Source organism: Erythrolamprus reginae, chromosome 1 (genome assembly GCF_031021105.1).
Source record: "Erythrolamprus reginae isolate rEryReg1 chromosome 1, rEryReg1.hap1, whole genome shotgun sequence".
Taxonomy (NCBI): Eukaryota; Metazoa; Chordata; class Lepidosauria; order Squamata; family Dipsadidae; genus Erythrolamprus; species Erythrolamprus reginae.
The window spans coordinates 278,671,477-278,691,600 of NC_091950.1; the positions used below are offsets into that span (position 1 = coordinate 278,671,477).

Here is a 20,124-nt window from a genome sequence, read left to right on the forward strand (position 1 = left end):
AACTGACAGCCCCAAAGAGAATTTCACAGAGACAGCAGGTCTTCTTGATGCAGTTCAGAAAACACAATGGTAACTGAATGAATGCCTGTAAATTTTATTTGATGCTTGGACGGTGTTAATTTCAGCCCAACTGAACTTAATAGGAAAAAAATAAAGTGGTTTCAGTGTTGGTAAGGTGAGGTAAGACCTTTTGCATTATACTGCCTGTAAAAGCATTTTCCAGTTTTTGCTGTGAAGCAAACGTATTGCTTTGTGAGATCCTTAATGGGAGCCTCTGAAAATGATTAAAGATGCTCCATAGGCAGAGAGCCTCTTTTTAGCACTGCGTGGACTGCGTATGGATTATTGCAGTAATCAGTGCTCACTCTACACTGCAGAGATTTGTATTTATGGCAGGTGCTCCGATGGCCCTAATTGATGTTCGTCTTGTAGAGTGTGTGACATTGCAGAATCCTTTGGCACAAGCTCAGGAGACATGAACTACAGGAAATAAAGACTCCTCTATACACTTTGTACTGATTTGGTTTTGGGTGTTTTCCTGCACCCTTGGCGATGGTGGTTTTGTTACAGTCTGAGGCTGGGATTCAGCAACCTGCTCAGAGCTGCTTCTGCTTATTAAGGTACTGTGAGTTGATGCTGCTATGTTTGCTGGTTTCCTTCAGTTTCTTCTCCATTCTTTACATTCAAGGACAGGTAATCATGTGGTCCTCTCGGATTGAAAGCCTGGGGAGATATCTGTAAAATATTATTGTCAATAATTTTGAGTTTTGGAAAGGGATGGTCTTTGCAGAATGTTCTGGATTTCTTTTATGTTTATTGTTTTTTTTAAAAAATTGTTTGACTTTTAATATGTTCGTCCAGCATAAATATGGTGTGTATAAATGTGTACAGAATTTAAAAAATAACTTGTCCATGAAATGCAATTCTGGATCAATGCATATGTGGATTACGTAGATATATGATTTTGCATGTTAATCAAATTAGAAATTTCAGAAGTGTTTATGGCCAGGAATACATAATAAGTCAGATATTATTTTTAACAGTTCTGTTTAGACCCAGCTTTTCTTGATTCATTGTGATTACTAAGTTTCATGGCTTTCATTCAAATACCAGTCTGCCATCTGAATATTCTAATGCAGTATACTTTTGCAAAATCTTTTTATGCAGTATGTTCAATTGATCATATTTCTATTTGGTATATGCATTGTGGAGGTATTAATATATTTGTTAGTTGGTCCCATATGTAATAGTTTAAAGTCATGAAGATAGGGGTGGGTAGCTTATCTTAGTCCAACCCACTTTGGTTAGTATAGTAAAAATGGTGAAGTACCTAATAATACTGCTATATGAAGAATAATGTAGAAAGAGGATTGAGAAATTAATCATGTAACAGTGGTTAGTTATTTAGATATTATTTTTAAAGTATTAATTATGTGCATCTTATTTGGACAAATGCCTATCCCTAAAGGACAGAAATTCAGGTGCCTTGGGAAATTTGACAAGTTTAAGCTTTAAAATACACAGTCTATTATCAGTATCTGTAAATTTCATTTTGTAGCAGAAGATTACTTGTGATTTTCTTTCCTGTTTAAATCAAAACTTAAAAAGCATATAGCACATACCTCTGTGGCAAGTAGGAGACTTTCATATCTGACCAAGACAAGGTGAATGTCTCCTAGATTAAAGTTTGAACTAAATATTTTATACATTATCCATTCTGATGTTCTGCATTGTTATTTGTGCAGTTTGATCTATTGTGTTGTTGAATCTGGTTTTACCAATAGATGGTTGTGTGGTGTTGCTGATGGTCCCTTGATGCAACTGTCAGGAAGCAGTGCTCAGGAGACCAAAGAATAAACTAGTAAGGTCTTCCCATTCTAGTTAGTTAATATTAGCTAGCTATTTGGACATCAACACTTGTTCACCTTAAGACGTCAAGAGTTAGCAGGTTAAAATGCCAAGAGTTTTGTTTGCTGCATGATAACTCTTGCTTTTACATATTCAAAAATAAAAACAATACTAGGTAATGATTCTGCAGATTGAGCAACACCTCTCCATCTAAAACATTCAAGGGGATGGATTTGTGCATACGTTTAAATGATGTGAATGGAAGGAAATGGGCCCAAGAGTTATTTGGAAAATTGAAAGTTAAAGTCAGAGGTTTTTCTTCTTCCCATTGCCCTTGGGTTACATTTTTCTGTGTGCATTTTTATTTGATAAAACAGTTTTTCATCTGGGACTAATTTTAAAGAAGGGTTGTATCCTCCCTGCGTGCACTGTTTTAGTCTCTTGTAGCTCACCATAATTTGTAGGAGGATGTTAAGGATACATTTATGATCAACATGTAGTTTTGAAATGACCTTTCTCTTTCTCCATATTTTCATACCAGGCACTTGACAATACATTTCTCTTTATGTAAAAGGTTCACTGTGTATGTAATGCTTTCTTTACAAATATTTTATATTATATTTCTGGCTGCAAATGTAATTCATTCATTCATATAAAGAATACATATTTCTTTCTGTTTATAACTCTTCCAGGTGACTTGGATTATTACTGGTTGGATCCTGCCACATGGCACACTAGAGATACATCCCCTATTAGCTCGGTAAGAAATCTCCCTCCCTCCCTTGTTATCCCATTGTTTTGTTGGTTTTAATTAAAGAATAATATTGTTTCATAGCCATTTTGATGTCCATTGTTCTCAATGTAACCCATATAAGAAATATTTATAAACATTGGATCTTAGGATGTTTTCTGTTCGTGGAGTAATGAATTATGTTTATAGAAGTCTTCAAGGGAAGTTCATAATAGTGGAAGAGAAGAAAATAGTTTTAACTGATTCCAGTTCCTCTTGAAGAATCCCCCTTATTCCGGTGTAAGAACTGTAAACAGAAGTTTATTGGATGCTGCGATCAATTACAGCAAGGGGTACATTACTGTGTAGTAAACATATGTACCAAGTAGAATGAAACACATATAGTCTCAACTTATGAGCCCAAATTTTAGTGAGAAATTTGTTAAGTGAATTTTGCCCCATTTTATGACTTTTCTTCTAATAATTTGTTAGGTGAATCACTGTATGCAGTTCTTAAATTAGTAACAAGGATGTTAAGTGAATCTGATTTCCTCACTGACTTTGTCAGAAGGTTGAAAGAAGGGATTGCATGACTCCAGGACGCTACAATCATAACTTTTCAAGCATCCAAATCCAAATCTAAATTGCGGGGTTTTCTAGATCTTTAATTAGTTAATTGGATTACATTATGTATTGTATATTTTATATGTTGTGAGCCGCCCCGAGTCCTCAGAGAGGGGTGGCATAGAAATCCAATCAATTAATCAATCAATAAATGAATGAATCAATCAATCATTTGATCATGGGAATGCTACAATGTTCATAAGTGTGAAAAATGGTCATAACTTAAGTCACTTTTTTCAATGCCATTGTAACTTTGAATGGCCACTAAATGAGAGCTGTTGTAAAGTCGAGAACTACTTGTATATTGGAGTAAACATCATAAAGGTGTGTCCCATAGATATAGATATATCTCCAAGCCAAATTCAGATCCAAATTATGTACTATTTTGTATCCAATCTTTCCATGATGGATGGATGGATTGAGTTACAGATGATGGATGGATGGATGGATGAAAGGATTGAGTCTTGTTTCTTTATAATACCATTGATTAGTTTTGTAAATTTCACTTCCATCTGAGCCAGTGATGGGTTTCTACCAGTTCACCCCTGCTCAGGTGAACCGGTAACAGCGGTGGCGGGAGGCTCTGCCCACCCACCCCGATGTCATCATGGATGCTTTGTGCATGTGCAGAAGTAATGTGCACACATCTCCAAACTGGTACCAAAGGTAAGTGAAACCCACCAATTATCTCACCGGCTCAAGGTTGACTCAGCCTTCCATCCTTCCGAGGTGGGTAAAATGAGGACCCGGATTGTGGGGGCAATAGCCTAGCTCTGTTAAAAAAGTGCTATTGCTAACATGTTGTAAGCCACCCTGAGTCTAAGGAGAAGGGCGGCATAAAAATCGAATGGATGGATGGATGGATGGATGGATGGATGGATGGATGGATGGATGGATGAATGAATAAATAAATAAATTAATTAATTTGAGCCTGCTCTTATGTTACTAGAACAGTCCCAGGGATACAGCTGATAATTTTGGGAGTGTTTTGCCACTGCTTCTTTCTGCTCTCCAGACATGGATTTAGAAGCAAACTCAGAAGAAGAAGAAAATCTTCACTTTTCATTTAACTGGCAAAATGTGACAGGCATTTAAACTCAGTAACTGGTGATTTGCAGAGGTCTAAACTGGTAATTTGTAGAGGTCTAGACTTTCTGAGTTATGTTGTAATCTAGAAAACATACTGCAAACTGGCAACCAAAGGATCTTTATAACACCATATTTTCATAATTAGAAAACAAACAATGATAAGAGAACACAGGTTCTGAGGAAAAAGGACTATGGGTAGGCTCATCCAAAGATTGAGCATCAGGAAAAAGTAATATGAAAAGAATCAGACAAGACTTATAGCTCCTACAAAATTAATAGTACTATCTAGTTATTTACTGCACCTACCAGTCTTAGTGTAGTTGATTTTTAAAAAAAAATTCTAGAAGATTTATACTCCACAATTCTGAAATGAATTTAGATCCATTTCTTTCTGAGTCATGTGGAGATTAAGTGAACGAAACATTAAATAAATCCCTTCCCTCCTACTTAACCTGGTTGAGGATGGAATGGCGTTGTCTCCCATTAATTTCCTTACTAAAAATGAAAGGAATTGGGTTTCATTCAAGTGTATATGTTTGTGTGTGTATGTGTTGTACACTTTGCTGTAATAGGGATCTTTTGAATTTGTCTTGTTAAATGTTGTGGTTAGCTCTGGCCCAGCTCCTGCCCCAAGGACTGTGGGTTTGGCCATTGTGGAGGATTATCTGATCATTGTGTTTCGTGTCTGCTTTGTTGACTTTGACCTTTGTGTGCTGATTTTCCCCTGCTTTGAAACTAAACCAAACCAAAGTGTGTTTCACTTTGTGAAAGAAGAAGGACTGTGAATTGCCTCACAGCTGCAAGCTAAGTATCACAGAACTGATAAGGGACTTGTACAAATTACCAGTTTGTTTGGAGACAAGTGCTCTTTGTTATACAAAAAGAGTGCTTCGTTTATTTGCATTTTCGGTATAAAGAACATTGTTTTGAATTTTCAAACGTGTGTGTATCTGAAATTGTATCTGTGTATTTTCGGGAGGATTCTACCAGAGAGCTCGACAGAACAGTTAAAGATGTCTTTTGTGAGCTGAAATATACTTATTAGGTTGCAAGTTGTTAAATATGATTTTCATTTTTTAGCTGTTAAACATAATCCAGTTAAAACATAATTTTAATTCTAGAGATAGTAATCCACTTAAATAATGAGTACAAGTAATAAAAATAGGTGATTGCTATAAAAGAAGAGACCCCAAGTCTTTACCACAAAAACAGTTTTTCAATTCACTTGTTTTCCTATACTTCTATATAATAGCATCCTGTAACTTGGCAACCATCTAAAGAAGGAGATCGGCTAATTGGTCGTGTTATTCTCAACAAAAGAACAACTATGCCAAAAGAGTCAGGTGCATTGCTGGGACTCAAAGTAAGTGCCTTAGAAACTATACTGTAAATTTATTTCCATTAATCTTTTGTAAGAAGAGTGACCCTTGGTTGAAATTGAGACTTTTTTAAAGCAAGGTTTTAAAATAGTCTATCATTCAAATATCATCTTGAGATTAAAAAGAAGCAGAAGCTATTAATTTTTAAAGTTGCGTCCACACAATATGCATGACTAAATTGTATTTCGCCAGGCTCTCGGTATTGTATGACCCAAACAGTGAGGTTATGTTATTGTACAGTGCATTGTTCAATTTGATGCAATAAGATTTGAATTGAACTATACATTAGATAATAATTGGTTAGCATTTAGGTTAAATATTAAGTTGAAGCTGCTACACAAATGTGGTCTTTTCTAGTGTTGTGCCTTTCAGAGTACTGAGGGTAGGTACAAATTTATTTATAATTCAATTAGATCAGTAACCATCCAGGAATTTCCCACGCTCCCTATGAATTCCTAGATTGTAGAAGTACATACATATATGTGTAACTAAATTTGAATTCCTTAGGGCTAATGGTTAAATTTGGGGTTGTAATGTTCACTGAGCTTTTATTTTATTGCTTGTAAACATACTGCTCCATTTAATTGTGTTCCTGCCAGGGACCACAACATATAACTTAACCAGAGAACCCAACAAAAACTTGATAGCACATAGAACATGCAATTTCAATGCCTTGAAAAAATTAAAAGCTTAACAATTGTGAAAGATGAAATCACAGTCTAATTTGATATCACAACATTCTTATCTCCATACATCCCAATCTAGCAGAATATCAATTGAAGCTTTAAAACATCAAATCTAGCCCAGAGTACAAAACTGGAAAAAACTACATAGGGTATATTTTGTATTTTTAATAGCCAATCATATTGAATGCTCCATGCTGTTGATTGTTCATGGGCTGAGTCAAGAACCAGTGGTTTCTCTTTGCTGCCTTTCTAAATCCTCAGCCAAGTTGTTTGAACTTTGCCTCTAAGAAGAGCTGGTAGAATGGGCTATATTTCTGTACCAGTAATTAAATAATGTCCTTTAGGTCCTACAAAGAATGAGATGAAGTATGAATAATAATTGGCATTATCCTGTACCATGACTGACATCCTGAAAAAAAGACTATACCATTATATGTTTTAGCTTTGGAGTCAACCATACTGCATATTAAAAGCTTTAGGGAAAATATTTCAAGCTTTCTGTTACTGTGTTCCTTAAACTTAGGTCCTGAAAGGCAATAGAACCCAATAGTAAAGAACGTTCTTAGGGATAATGGTTAATTTGGGATTGTAATGTTCACTGAGCTTTTATTATATTGCTTGCAAACATACTGCTCCATTTAGTTGTGTTCCTGCCAGGGACCACAACATATAACTTAACCAGAGAACCCCCAAAAAACTTGATAGCTCATAGAATATGCAACTTCAATGCCTTGAAAAAATTAAAAGCGTAACAATTGTGAAAGAGGAAATCACAGTCTAATTTGATATCACAACATTCTTATCTCCATACATCCCAATCTAGCAGAATATCAAGTGAAGCTTTAAAACATCAAATCTAGCCCAGAGTACACAACTGGAAAAAACTAGAATCGTAGAACTGACAAATCTTTGCCACACCACTTACTTTCAGTTTAATAGATCAATACATAAACAAATTAGAAGATATTGTAAGCAAACACAGCAGCAATCTCTGCAATCTCTCTTAAACAATATCTAAATCCAATAACTTCAAAAGGCAGAATAGGAATTGTTTACAATATACCATGTAAAGATTGTGAAATTCACTATCAGAAGATTAGCAGAATGTTAATACCAGGAATTGCCAGAAGGCATGATAATATAATTTTTTAAATTTCATGACACATAGACAAATTGAACCATACATTCAATTGGAAAACTGTTAAGTATTTTAGATCAAGCCAAAGCAAAGAATGCGAAAGAATTCATAATAGTTTGGTGTTCTCATACATTAACCATTAGCAAACACAGAGATTATTTAAATTTATTTTAAAAATAAAGCATATTCTCCTTTCCTCCCTATCACATATCCAGCCATCAATATGCATATCGGTGAGAACCAGTGAGAGCCAAAACAATAGAAAGGAACACTCCTAAGATGAAACAGTGCAGGCAAATCAAACAGGTAGGCCAATCAGAAACAGGCACACATACAACTTTAAGTATGATAGGTCAGACAAGCTGCATACACGAGAAGCCAGGAAACTCTGCTACTGTGAAGATGCTTCTTATTCACTGATTTAGAACACAGGTGTCAAACTGTTGGCCATGGGCTGTATGCATCGCTCGCAGGCCATATCTACCCACCCTGCCTCCACAAAGGCAAAAAAAATAATGATACGTCATGATACATCACATGACACAATCTAATTTGACACCCGTGATTTCACTGTTTGCCCAGCATATCAGCTTCAACTCTGGCCAGTAAACATAAGGTTAAAAACCAAGAGAAACATTACCTGTTTTGGTATTAAATGTTTGCAACAAATAAACCATTTTCCCGTATTGACAAATTGAAGTAAAACCGGTAATTTCTCCTTCTGCAAGAAGATGTGCCTTTCACTTATGCAACAATAAGGGTTCTGAAACTGACTTTTTTGTGAATTTAAATAGTCACATGAATATGGATCTCTTAAAAAATCATATAAAGTGTTAACTTTCCACAAGCAATTATTTTCCTCTGAAAGAGGCGAGGTTTCTGCGGTTATACAGATAAAAGGCATTGAACTGAATATAGATTCCCATTATTTTAGTTAAAATGCAGTTTGGTATTCTGAAAGGTGGCATATTTATTTTCAGGTTGTAGGAGGAAAAATGACCGATTTAGGACGACTTGGTGCCTTCATTACCAAAGTAAAGAAAGGTAGCTTGGCTGATGTGGTGGGACATCTAAGAGCAGGTATCTCAGTTATGGGAATGATTGTGTCTTAATATTCTCAAAATCTATATAATGCTACTTTTATGTACTATATTTTCAGTGTACAGTTCCCTCTGTAAATATTTAAACCTAATGGAGGCAAACTAAAGGTAATCTATTTCAGCTGAACATAGTTATATTGGTTAAAGTATATGTTTACTGGAAGGACTCTAGGAAATACTCTGTACACAAAGTAAAGATTTGCATATGCTAAAACTATTTTAATAATGTATCAAGTTACTATGGCTTTTAGGGTGTATAGATTTTATTATATCTGATAGAAAGGTATAAAGAATTGAAAAAAATCTGTAATCTAAATATTGATAATAGTCCAGTTTGTGTGAACAAAACCTTAATTCTAATTTTCATAAATTTTCCATATGAAAAAAACAAGCATTAGACTCTGTAATATTGGCTATATACTGATACTATATCTGCTAATGAACAAAGGTCACCTTTCTGCAAATTGAAACTGCAAAAATACCAGATCTTACTATTCCTTTTAAAAAAGAAAAAAAATCTTGTCAGAAAGAAGGAAATGACCTTCTCTGCATCAGAAACTTGTTATAAAGAATAATGGGAAGCATTTGCAAGTCCAAGAGCGCTGCAAAAACATTTGTGGGACTGAAGGAAGGAAACTATTAGGTTTTGCCTTGAGATAATAAAATATCAACCAACTGTATTACAGTGGAAGTATGCTGCACTGCACAGTAATGTCAAAATGGCTAAGCTGCTCATAGCCTGACAGGAAAAAAATCTGAGACCTTCTGAGAAAATTAAATATTAAAATCACTTGAAGAGTTTCAATTTTCAGCTGACCTTTTAAATAGATTTTAATCTGTCGCATGCTGCCTGGCTAATCTTCCACTCATGGCTGGATAAGATTTATTTATTTATTAAATTTATATGCTGCCCATCTCACCGTTGAAGTGACTCTGGGTAACTTACAATGTATTCTATCAATGATAGACAAACAGACAGACAGCACGACAGACAGACAGCCAGAAAAGCACGACAGACAGACAGACTAATTGACTGAATATATTGATATACTAGTACTAGAACTGAGAGAGGAAGAATACTAGCAAGTTCTTCCTCTTTAATAGCACATGTGGTCTTCTAATTAGCTGTACTGACACAATTGCATGTTGTGATATGTAATAGCAGAACCGGGTGATGGCCCAGTTAGGCTCTGTGACATCCTTCTGCCAAGCCAATTCAATTTGGTGGTAGTTCAGTGTTTTGATGTCAGAAGAATGTTCCAAAAGAAGGATTGTTTTTACTTGCAAAGTTTTATTATCTCTAAATATACACCCATAGATATGGCCCAGAAAAGAAGCTACCCTAGAAATTTGTATTTGTCTATGCATGTACAGTATGTCTGTGAGTGAAATCATACAAAAGAAATGAACAGCTAGCCGATTAATCGGCTGGCTGGAATTACGAAGGGGCCAAGAGGAAAAAACGCTGCTGCTGGCTTCTGCCGGCATGGGGAGATTGCGCGAGATAGCACGCGATCTCCTAGTTGCCCCCAGCAACCAGCCGAGGCTTTGGCTGGGCCAGGGGACAGGGCTGCTTGCCTGACAGCAGGCAACACAGCTGCTTTTCCTGGGGCTTTGCCTGGTTGCTAGGCAACCAGCCGAAGCTGTTTTGCCAGCTGGGTGTGTGCTGATCACCCAATATGCGCGTTCTCCTTTAGGGCATCTTTTGGGAAGTGATGGGCGGCCCCTCACCAGGAACTCCGGGCGGCGGCCTGCCTGAGCAATTGGAGGGGGGATGCCCTTGGGACTCACCTAACCCTTTCCTCTGATGGGGATGGGATGGTGAGCCCCTCCTACATGCCTTGTGGGCATGGCCTAGAACATGGTGATGGGTTTGACCCCTCACCTTGATCGGCAAGTAGCTAGGCCCACAGTTGCCCAGGAATGTTAACATCAGGAATTTCTGCCCCGTTTTATGATTGGCTTCTGCAGGTCCTGATTATTAGTTTATAATCAGTTATTTAATATGTTTAAACAATAAAGTGACCCGTTTCTTCCAGCTCTTGTGTTCGTGTTTTCATTCTGCCTCCGTCGCAATATATCCTTTGTTTTTAAATTCCAGGTGATGAAGTTCTAGAGTGGAATGGTAAACCGCTTCCTGGAGCTACAAATGAAGAAGTTTACAATATTATTTTAGAATCGAAATCAGAACCTCAAGTTGAAATTATTGTTTCAAGGCCTATTGGGTAAAGTTTGTTTTGCAATTTATTTCTTAGCCTACCCCACTTTCAAAATCTCCCCCCTCCCTCTCCCTCCCTCCATCCAAAATGTAGGCATGTGCTTATAAAAACATATAACATTACAATAAGATACATATTGGCATACTAAAAATGTAAAAAAGAATGAAGGGGCAACCTTAGCATTCTTGTACTTGGATTCTCAAGACAAACGTCCTTGGCAGGGATCCCTATTCACTATATTGCTCTTTCAATATTGGTACTATTGTTCTTAATGTAATGTTTTAAAAGGACTGGAGTCTTATGTAGTGTGGAAGTCTATAACAATTGCATTAAAAATTAAATTAATATGATCTTTCTGGATTCCTGTGTAACAAAAGTTCCTAGGATCATTTGGGATTAACGGTGATAAAAATCTGATAATTTATATTTTAGAAGATCATATATATCTCTGTAATTAAATTCAGTATGACATATTTAGTTATATAATTGAAATTAAGTGTGTTTCCATGTATATTGTAACATGATTCATAAAATGGGGATTATGTTTGTTTGCCTAATTGTTTCCAATTTTTTTCCTGTTTTTTTTCTTTCTCTGTCATTATAAGGTTATTTTGTAGGTTTAATTGAGCAAACTCCTTCAGATGTGTATATAAACATTTTAGTAAATTAAATTCCCCTTCCCCTCAAATTAGTATTTTGTAGTTTCACTCCTTTCCTATTTATATTTTATTGTATGGTGGAAAAATATTGTGGACTGCCAGACCACAATACCATGATATAAATATTTACATTGAAATTGCTGTTTGTTTCATTTTCAAATTGTTTTCCTTAAGAGGGATAAGTTCACATCTTTTTTAAAGAAATTAAGCAAAGTATTTCAAGAAAAGTAACTGTCTAGCAGATATATGTCAAAAGCATTAAATCTGGGATTAAAAAAACATTTTTGAATAAACAATCAATGTCTGAACCTTCTATTTTATTAAATAGCATTAAGTGTATACATATTAAACATTATTTTATAGCATTGTTCTGTGGATCAACAAGGCATTTCAAAATTTTCTCTATATATGTCTATTTCAGTGACATTCCAAGAATTCCTGAAACTTCTCATCCTCCACTAGAGTCTAGTGAGTATTAACTTTATTCCAGCTGCTGAGATTGAACAACGTTGTTTCATAAAATGTCATTCAGTATTACTTAGTTTACCAGCACAGTCTTTCCTCCACCTTCCGTGATTGTTAAAACTTAGCAATGTTTTATATATTTTATTCATAGCAAAGTATAGTCTGCAGGATTCATGCTAAAGTACATGGGATAATGAATAGCTGTAGTATATATCACTAGGGAAACCATTCGCAATGTCTGACACATGATAGAGATACAAGCTGGTCAGCAGCAGTCATATCACAAGATTGTGACATGCTTTTCTTTTGAACTTCAAAAGTTACCAAAATATCCTAATTGTTCATACAAATTGACTTTAACGGTTCACTTTGATCTTCTTTCTCTTTCCCTTTCTCACTTTGCATAAAGCAGAGTTTTCTGAATTGGGATTTTGTTAAATTTTGTTAACCCAGAAAAGAAGACGGCTTAATTTTTCATTTTGTCAATTGAGGTTGTCCAAATTCTGCCATTCTAGGCATAACAGATATAATTCTGGCTGAATACAGGTAGTCTTTGATTTACAAATGTAATAGAGCCTGGCAATTTACACTCATAACCTGAGGAATTTGTTAAAGGAATCATGTTAATTAAATGTGATCCCTCCCGGATTTTTCCAATGCATTCACTATCAAATGCTCAGGTTGTTAAGTGCACATGAGGTATCTCAGGATGGGGATCTACCAGGAGCCTAGTGCTTGTGTCCACCCAAGTTCCCCTGACCTACTGAGATATGAGCCGGGGTGGCACAGCAGGTAGAGCACAGTACTGCAGACCACTGAAGCTGACTTGTAGATCTAAAGGTCAGCGGTTCAAATCTCATCACCGGCTGAAGGTTGACTCAGCCTTCCATCCTTCCGAGGTGGGTAAAATGAGGACCCGGATTGTGGGGGCAATAGGCTGGCTCTGTTAAAAAAGTGCTATTGCTAACATGTTGTAAGCCGCCCTGAGTCTAAGGAGAAGGGCGGCATAAAAATTGAATAAATAAATAATTAAATAAATAAATACCCACCCACCCCATTCTATCCCACCGCATCTTCACATGCACTTATCTTTTGAAGATCTTGATGGTCAACCAAACTATGTCCTCTCCAGCCTCTCTGTTGTGGTTTCTTTGCCTGGGTCCCTGAAGGCTCCGTCCATCTTTACAAAAAGCTTTTGGCAAGAAGAACGGAGGCTGAGAGGGGCATGTACACCGTTTCAGGCCTCCGTTCTTCATGCCAAAAGCCTTGAGGAAAGCTGGTCGAACTCTGCAGGGGTGAGTGATTACATCCTGGCAGGTTCTGGTCATCTTTGCAAAAAGCTTTTGGCTCACACCTCTTTCGGCCTTCATTCTTTGCATGAAAAGCTTTTTGCAAAGACAACTGGAGCCTGCCAGGACGCAGGCAAAGAAACTGCAGCAGAGAGGCTGGAGAGGACACAGTTCGCTTTGCAAGGTAAATGAGTTGTCACAGGCCCAGTTCCTATAGAAATCCTGTGGCCACGTGTGTGTGTGTGTGTGTGTGTGTAGGTGGGAATTGGCAGAACAAATGTTACAATGCCTCTGCAGTTGTTTGTAAGGGTGAACTACTGCTGTGGTGCTGCAATTTTTGAAACCTTGGAACGATGTCATAAGTAATGGAGGGTGATGTAACTTTGAACAGTCGCTAAGTGAACTGTCATAATTCAGTTATCTGTATAAACTAGATTGTAGGAAAACAAATGTGTAATTTTTAGAGAAATACAGAGTGAATTCTCAACTTTAATATTTATCCCTTTCTATTCTGATTTTCACAACTCTAATGGCCCAACTATTCATTATACTACAACTGAGAAATAATTCCAGGAACAAATACTGTATTCATTTCCCCCCCACCCCTTGAGGCTTTTTGAAAAAAAGAAACCCCTTATCACAGCTTACCTTTTTCAAAAGAAAACGTTTTTGCAAAAGCAATCATTTCTCTGTTCTCTCCTTTTAAAACCTACCCTCTCAGGGCTTTCTTCACCTTCTAGCAAATATTTCTCATCATGTATAGATTACAATAAATGCAAAATTTATTTATTTATTTATCTATTTGATTTTTATGCCGCCCTTCTCCTTAGACTAAGGGCAGCTTACAACATATTAGCAATAGCACTTTTTAACAGAGCCAGCCTATTGCCCCCACAATCCGGGTTCTCATTTTACCCACCTCGGAAGGATGGAAGGCTGAGTCAACCTTGAGCTGCTGATGAGATTTGAACCGCTGACCTGCAGATCTAGCAGTCAGCTTTAGTGGCCTGGAGTACTGCACTCTACCCACTGCGCCACCTCGGCTCATATCATACTAGAGGAATATATTAGATTTTTCCTTGACTGATCAGTTTCAAAAGCTCTCCTTGCTCAAAAGCTAGGTTTACAGGTATTTAAAACTTAATGTTTTGTGGAAAATATAACATATTTTTGACATTGCTATGTATTTAAGTGTTTTTATTTCATTTCATTTTCTTCTTTTATTCTTGTTATAGTTATTTCTACTATTATTGTTATTATTTTGGCCAATGTTCTCTTTTAACTCATACCTTCTTTACGTTTAAGATGATATCTTTCAAGTTCTCTATTATTATTCTATTTTCTTCATTCTCTTTCCAGGTTCTAGCTCATTTGAATCTCAAAAAATGGAACGGCCTTCAATTTCTGTTATTTCCCCTACTAGCCCTGGAGCTTTAAAAGATGCACCACAAGTCCTACCTGGGCAGCTGTCAGTAAGTATAGAATATACTTATAAAACTGGACCAATCCTGTCTTATGAGAAAGAATTTTTTAAAATGAAGTTGAAAGTCGGTCCTGCAATAAGAGTACAGTGATACCTTGTCTTACAAACTTAATTGGTTCCGGGACGAGGTTCTTAAGGTGAAAAGTTTGTAAGACAAAACAATGTTTCCCATAGGAATCAATGGAAAAGCGAGTAATGCGTGCAAGCCCAAAATTCACCCCTTTTGCCAGCCGAAGCGCTCCCCTCCATAGGAAACCCCACCTCCGGATTTCTGTGTTTTTGTGATGCTGCAGGGGAATCCCAGCATCGCAAAAACGAGCACTTCGCTCGCAACGGAAGTCCGGAGGTGGGGCTTCCCAGTTTCGCAGCATCGCAAAAACACCGAAGTCCTCGAAACCCCACCTATGGACCTCTGTGTTTTTGCGATGCTGCGATTTCACTGAGGCTCCCCTCGCTGGGAAACCCCACCTCTGAACTTCCGTTGCTAGCATAAAACGGGTGCTTCGCTGGCAACGGAAGTCTGGAGGCGGGGCATCCCAGCGGCAGCGGTGGGTTTGTAAGGGGAAAATAGTTTGCAAGAAGAGGCAAAAAAATCTTAAACTCCGGGTTTGTATCTCGAAAAGTTTGTATGAAGAGGCGTTTGTAAGATGAGGTATCACTGTATACTCTTTATATAAGCCACTCACTAGCCACTAACCCCGCTTTTTATTCATACCATAGATATGTGAACACATACCCCATGCAAAAACACATACATACTGTATATATACACCCACAATGCTACAGAGTGATATTCAATTGCTCTGTTGAAAGCTTATTCCCCGGAAGTTGTTTTGGGAATGGCAGTATGCCGCTTTATAGAGGATTGAATTCTTTGGGACAGGGAGTGGGAATAATGTATACAAGTCCAATTAATAAATAAAATAATAAAATGGCAGCTGGTGTGAAAGATGTCAAAAACAGTAAACTCAGACCCATCATGTACAGACCCATCCTGTTACAATGACTGAAGTAAATTCTCAACGTTAAAAAAAATATGGCATACCTGACTGTATAAATCGATTTAACGGGTTGAGCTGCTGGGTACATGGTACCATGCACATTCTGATACTAATTCCTGCCTTCAGGTGTCCTCATACAGAATCTAAGGAATGATCCTTTCTTGTTGTTACTGCCAAGAACCTACCTTTGAAGTGAAAATCACATATAGATAATAAACACCTTTATTTATAGATTCATCCTACATGAAGCTGTCTAATCCCATAAAAGTAATCTAAGATTACAAAAATTTGTTTCAGTGCATTTTGTAGTTTAATCCTAGTTTGTATGGGAAAACATTCTCCATTTTTTACTTCCCAGATTTCCTTTCAAATCAGTTTCCATATATCAAGATTTTTTTAGTTGAATGTAGCATATCATGGAGAGGGTTTAATGTGGGGAAGAATTGCTTGCATGTGTTCTATTATTTAACAACATTTTTGTTCCTTCCTTTAACAGTACCAGTACAACGTACATACAAATGAACCCAAATTGATATATTTTATTGATAATGTAGAGCTCTTTTAATATTTTAGGTTAAATTATGGTATGATAAAGTGGGGCATCAGTTAATAGTGAATGTTCTTCAAGCAACAGATCTGCCACCTAGATTAGATGGACGACCAAGAAACCCGTATGTGAAAATGTACTTCCTTCCAGATAGAAGGTAAGACTTCAAATGAAAGACCATATTGTACAGAATGAGCATTTCAGTTAAGCTCTATATTTGTGAAATTAATTGCAACTCCAATGTTACCCTTCTTGGGGAAGTGCTAATGGCCAATTTTTAATTTTATTTTCTTTGATGCAAACCAGAATCTATCTGGATTCTAGTAGATGAAGATTTACCTGGATTTCTGATGATGAAGATTTACACTGATTTTTTATGTTTCAGTGATAAGAGTAAAAGAAGGACAAAAACAGTAAAGAAAAGCTTAGAACCCAAATGGAACCAAACCTTTCTCTATTCGCATGTACACCGTAAGGATTTTAGAGAACGGATGTTAGAAATCACTGTTTGGGATCAGCCAAGAGTGCAGGAAGAAGAAAGTGACTTCCTCGGAGAGGTGAATGAGAATGTACCATCATTGTATTTTAAACGTGGAATAGAATCTTGGAACTGTTTGCTCCTATTGTTTAACAAAGGTGAATTTTGCTGTACTTTCTCATAGATTCTCATAGAGTTGGAGACTGCACTTTTAGATGATGATCCGCATTGGTATAAGCTGCAGACCCATGATGAATCCTCACTACCTCTTCCTCAGCCATCACCTTTCATGCCAAGGAGACATGTCCATAGCGGAGAAAATTCCAGCAAAAAATTACAAAGTAGGTGCAGAATTCCCCTTTCATTTTGTTAGAGCTTTTTGACTAGTAATTAGGCTGTAAACAACTACGTTAAGCAACTACGTTCAGTAAAAAGTGTGGGTTTCAAAGATCTGCATCAAGATTTAACTCACACTGTCTCAGTGCTTTTAGAACTTCATAGTAAAAGGCTGAAAATTAATTCTTTAATCTCAGTAGGACTTTTTGTTAAAGAGGCATGTATAATATTCTGATTGTAATTATTATGATTATGTTTGCAAAGACCAGACTTGATATTACCATCATTCTGAAATCTGATGAAGCCAAAGGAATGCTTCCTACTTTCACTTTAGAGACCAAGAAATGGCTGCTAGGAGTGCTTTGTTGCTGCTTCTATGTTCTGCAGTTTTTCTTGTGATTTTTCAGTACCGTACGACTTCATTACTTTTTTCATTATGCTCACAATTAACATGAGAATGGAAACTGTTACACAGCTATAAGTTATGGACAGTCATTGATCCCATAATCAGTAGTTGCTTGTGCGGATCATCAGAATCACATGTTGCACTAAACCGTAATGTGAATTGGTTTGGTTTAATATGACATATGAACTTCAGTGAGCCAGTTATGGTACAAAGGTTAAGGAAAAACTCAGGAGACTGAGTTGTAGTCCCATCTTCAGCATAAAAACCAGCTGGATGACTTTGGGCCAGGGGTGTCAAACTCAACGCCTGGAGGCCATATCCGGCCCATGAGGTGCTTATATTTGGCCTGTTGGGCCACCCTGTAAACACTGAGAGACTGACCTGCAGTGCCTCTGCCAGTGAAAACATAGCTCGGGAGGGCTGTATGCCTCCTGACTTCCATTTTCACTGGCAGAGGGTTGCAAGAGGCAGTTGCAGCCAAAAACAGAGCTCAGGAGCCCGTTTTCTCTGGTAGAGCACTTGAGCCACCCCAGGCATCCCTGACACAAGTGACGGTGAGCTGGCCATGCCCACCCTGGCCACGGCCACTGTAGCTCCCCAAGGTCAAACACAACCCAGATATGGCCCTCAATGAAATCGAGTTTGACACCCGTGCTTTAGGCTAATTGCTCTTTCTCAGCCCAACACACCTGACAGGGTTGTTGTGGATAAAATAGGAGAAAGAAATAGTATTCTTTATTCTTTATTGGCCAAATGTGATTGGACACACAAGGAATATGTCTTGGTGCATATGCTCTCAGTTTACATAAAAGAAAAGATACATTTGTCAAGAATCACAAGGTACAATACTTAATGATTATAGGGGTCACATAACCAAGGAGGAAACAATCAATAGTAATAAAAATCTTAAGGATACAAGCAATAAATTACAGTCATACAGTCATTAGTGGGAGGAAATTCTATTCTATTCTAAAAAAAAGTATAAAGTATGTTTGATATATAAGATACGATATATAGAAATTAACTAATGTGAAGTCAGCTATATCTGATGCTGTATGAGCAAGTTAACAATAAATGCTACAATCCAGTGAGTCATTGTGCTGTCACAATATGCTTGGAACTATAGCCAGTACCAGAGATTAAAATGTGTTTTGATTCTGATTCACTTTGCAATAGCTTTTTTTTTTCTGAATGCATCCCATTTATTTAAGTTCCCCAAATAAGTTTTGCTTACATTTATTTTAACCCTTTGCAAAAGTACCAAGTATACAGTTATTTGCCTTACTGTTGCACAGGATCTCAGCGAATCAGTGATAGTGACATCTCAGATAATGAGGTTGATGATGGTATTGGAGTAGTTCCTTCAGGTGCGTGGGTGAAGAGCATGGTCCTACATCCTTTGCTTCAACTTCCCTGTCCGTTTCCTCTTCCATGTTTGAATTTTCTAGATTTTTCAAAGAACTTGAGTTGGGAGGTCATGTTTTCCAGAAAGTTGTATTGTTCCATGGTGACATATTTTAAAATTTACACCAACCTTTATTTGTTCCTGAATTAAAATTAATCTTTCATCCTGCTACATCTGCAGTGAATGGTCAGGGGCAATGATTTGTTACAAGGTTAATATTTAATATTGATACCAACGTAAACAACCAATTACAGTGTTTGTACATAATATAGGCATTTCATGGGTCAAGGATATGTTTTGAAATAAAAGATAATTCAAAAATATATTCAAATATATAGCTTAAATAATAAAAATCTCAATTGATTTGTTCTTGTTTTCAGACCCAAAGGTGCACCATGGAATATATTGAAAATGCATGGCTGTATGTAGTGCATGAAGCATGGCTACATATTTTATATCCCTTACAAACATTCATTACCTTTCCTTATCTTAAATATATGCATAAAATATATGCACAAAAGAAGATTTAAGCAATTTCTATAAAAGGATAAAATCAAAATTGTAAAAATACAGTGTTCAACATTATAGGAAGTGCTGAAGGTTTCTTGTAGCCAATCACAACCTGAATTGGGAAATATGTTCAAAGTAAAAACAACATATAATTTGACATTTCAACCAGGTATTTGAACCAGATAAATGAACTGTAATAAATAGTTTGAAATATTTTTTTAAAAAAATATTCTTATTTTTCTCTATTTGAAGTAATGACTTAGTAATATATTTACCAGTGCTATTTTGGCTGGTATATGCAGTATTAATGCACATTATAAAACATTGTCCAACAAGTCTAGAACAGTATATCACATAAATTCATTTTACCATATTTTGGGGGGAGGTGTTAATTATGTTAAAGAATGCAGTACTGTACTCTGTTAACTGAAAATCCAGAAGGATGTCATAATAATAGTTAACTTATTTTGGTATTTTTTTAAACGATAGTTGAGTACTTAGCTTATTATCTCTAAATCATCTTATTGATGAATAAGCTAATAATTTCAGTTATACTGATATAATTAAGCCATATGTTGTTACTTTTTGTACTGTCTTTATACTGTCTATTTGCAAGATAGACTATTGAATAAAAACATATTACTGCAGTTTCCATTGTCTAATGTAGGAGTGTCAAACATGTTTTCGTCATGTGACGTATCATGATTTTTTTTCACTTTTGTTAAACCGGAG

At 36.6% G+C, this 20,124-nt stretch overlaps 1 protein-coding gene across 3 annotated transcripts in view; it reads left to right on the forward strand.

Annotated features, from left to right (window-relative positions):
- Positions 1-20,124, forward strand: part of RIMS1 (regulating synaptic membrane exocytosis 1) — a 342,317-nt gene that overhangs the window by 218,861 nt on the left and 103,332 nt on the right. For 2 of the 3 annotated variants that reach the window (XM_070733055.1, XM_070733056.1), the window contains exons 5-13: positions 2,541-2,608; positions 5,544-5,654; positions 8,475-8,574; positions 10,696-10,819; positions 11,894-11,940; positions 14,586-14,698; positions 16,284-16,414; positions 16,643-16,814; positions 16,920-17,076. In XM_070733055.1, coding sequence (XP_070589156.1) covers positions 2,541-2,608; positions 5,544-5,654; positions 8,475-8,574; positions 10,696-10,819; positions 11,894-11,940; positions 14,586-14,698; positions 16,284-16,414; positions 16,643-16,814; positions 16,920-17,076 — 1,023 coding nt within the window. Of the gene's footprint in view, positions 1-2,540; positions 2,609-5,543; positions 5,655-8,474; positions 8,575-10,695; positions 10,820-11,893; positions 11,941-14,585; positions 14,699-16,283; positions 16,415-16,642; positions 16,815-16,919; positions 17,077-18,772; positions 18,845-20,124 lie in introns of all 3 variants that reach the window. The other variant, XM_070733057.1, reaches the window with a different exon arrangement.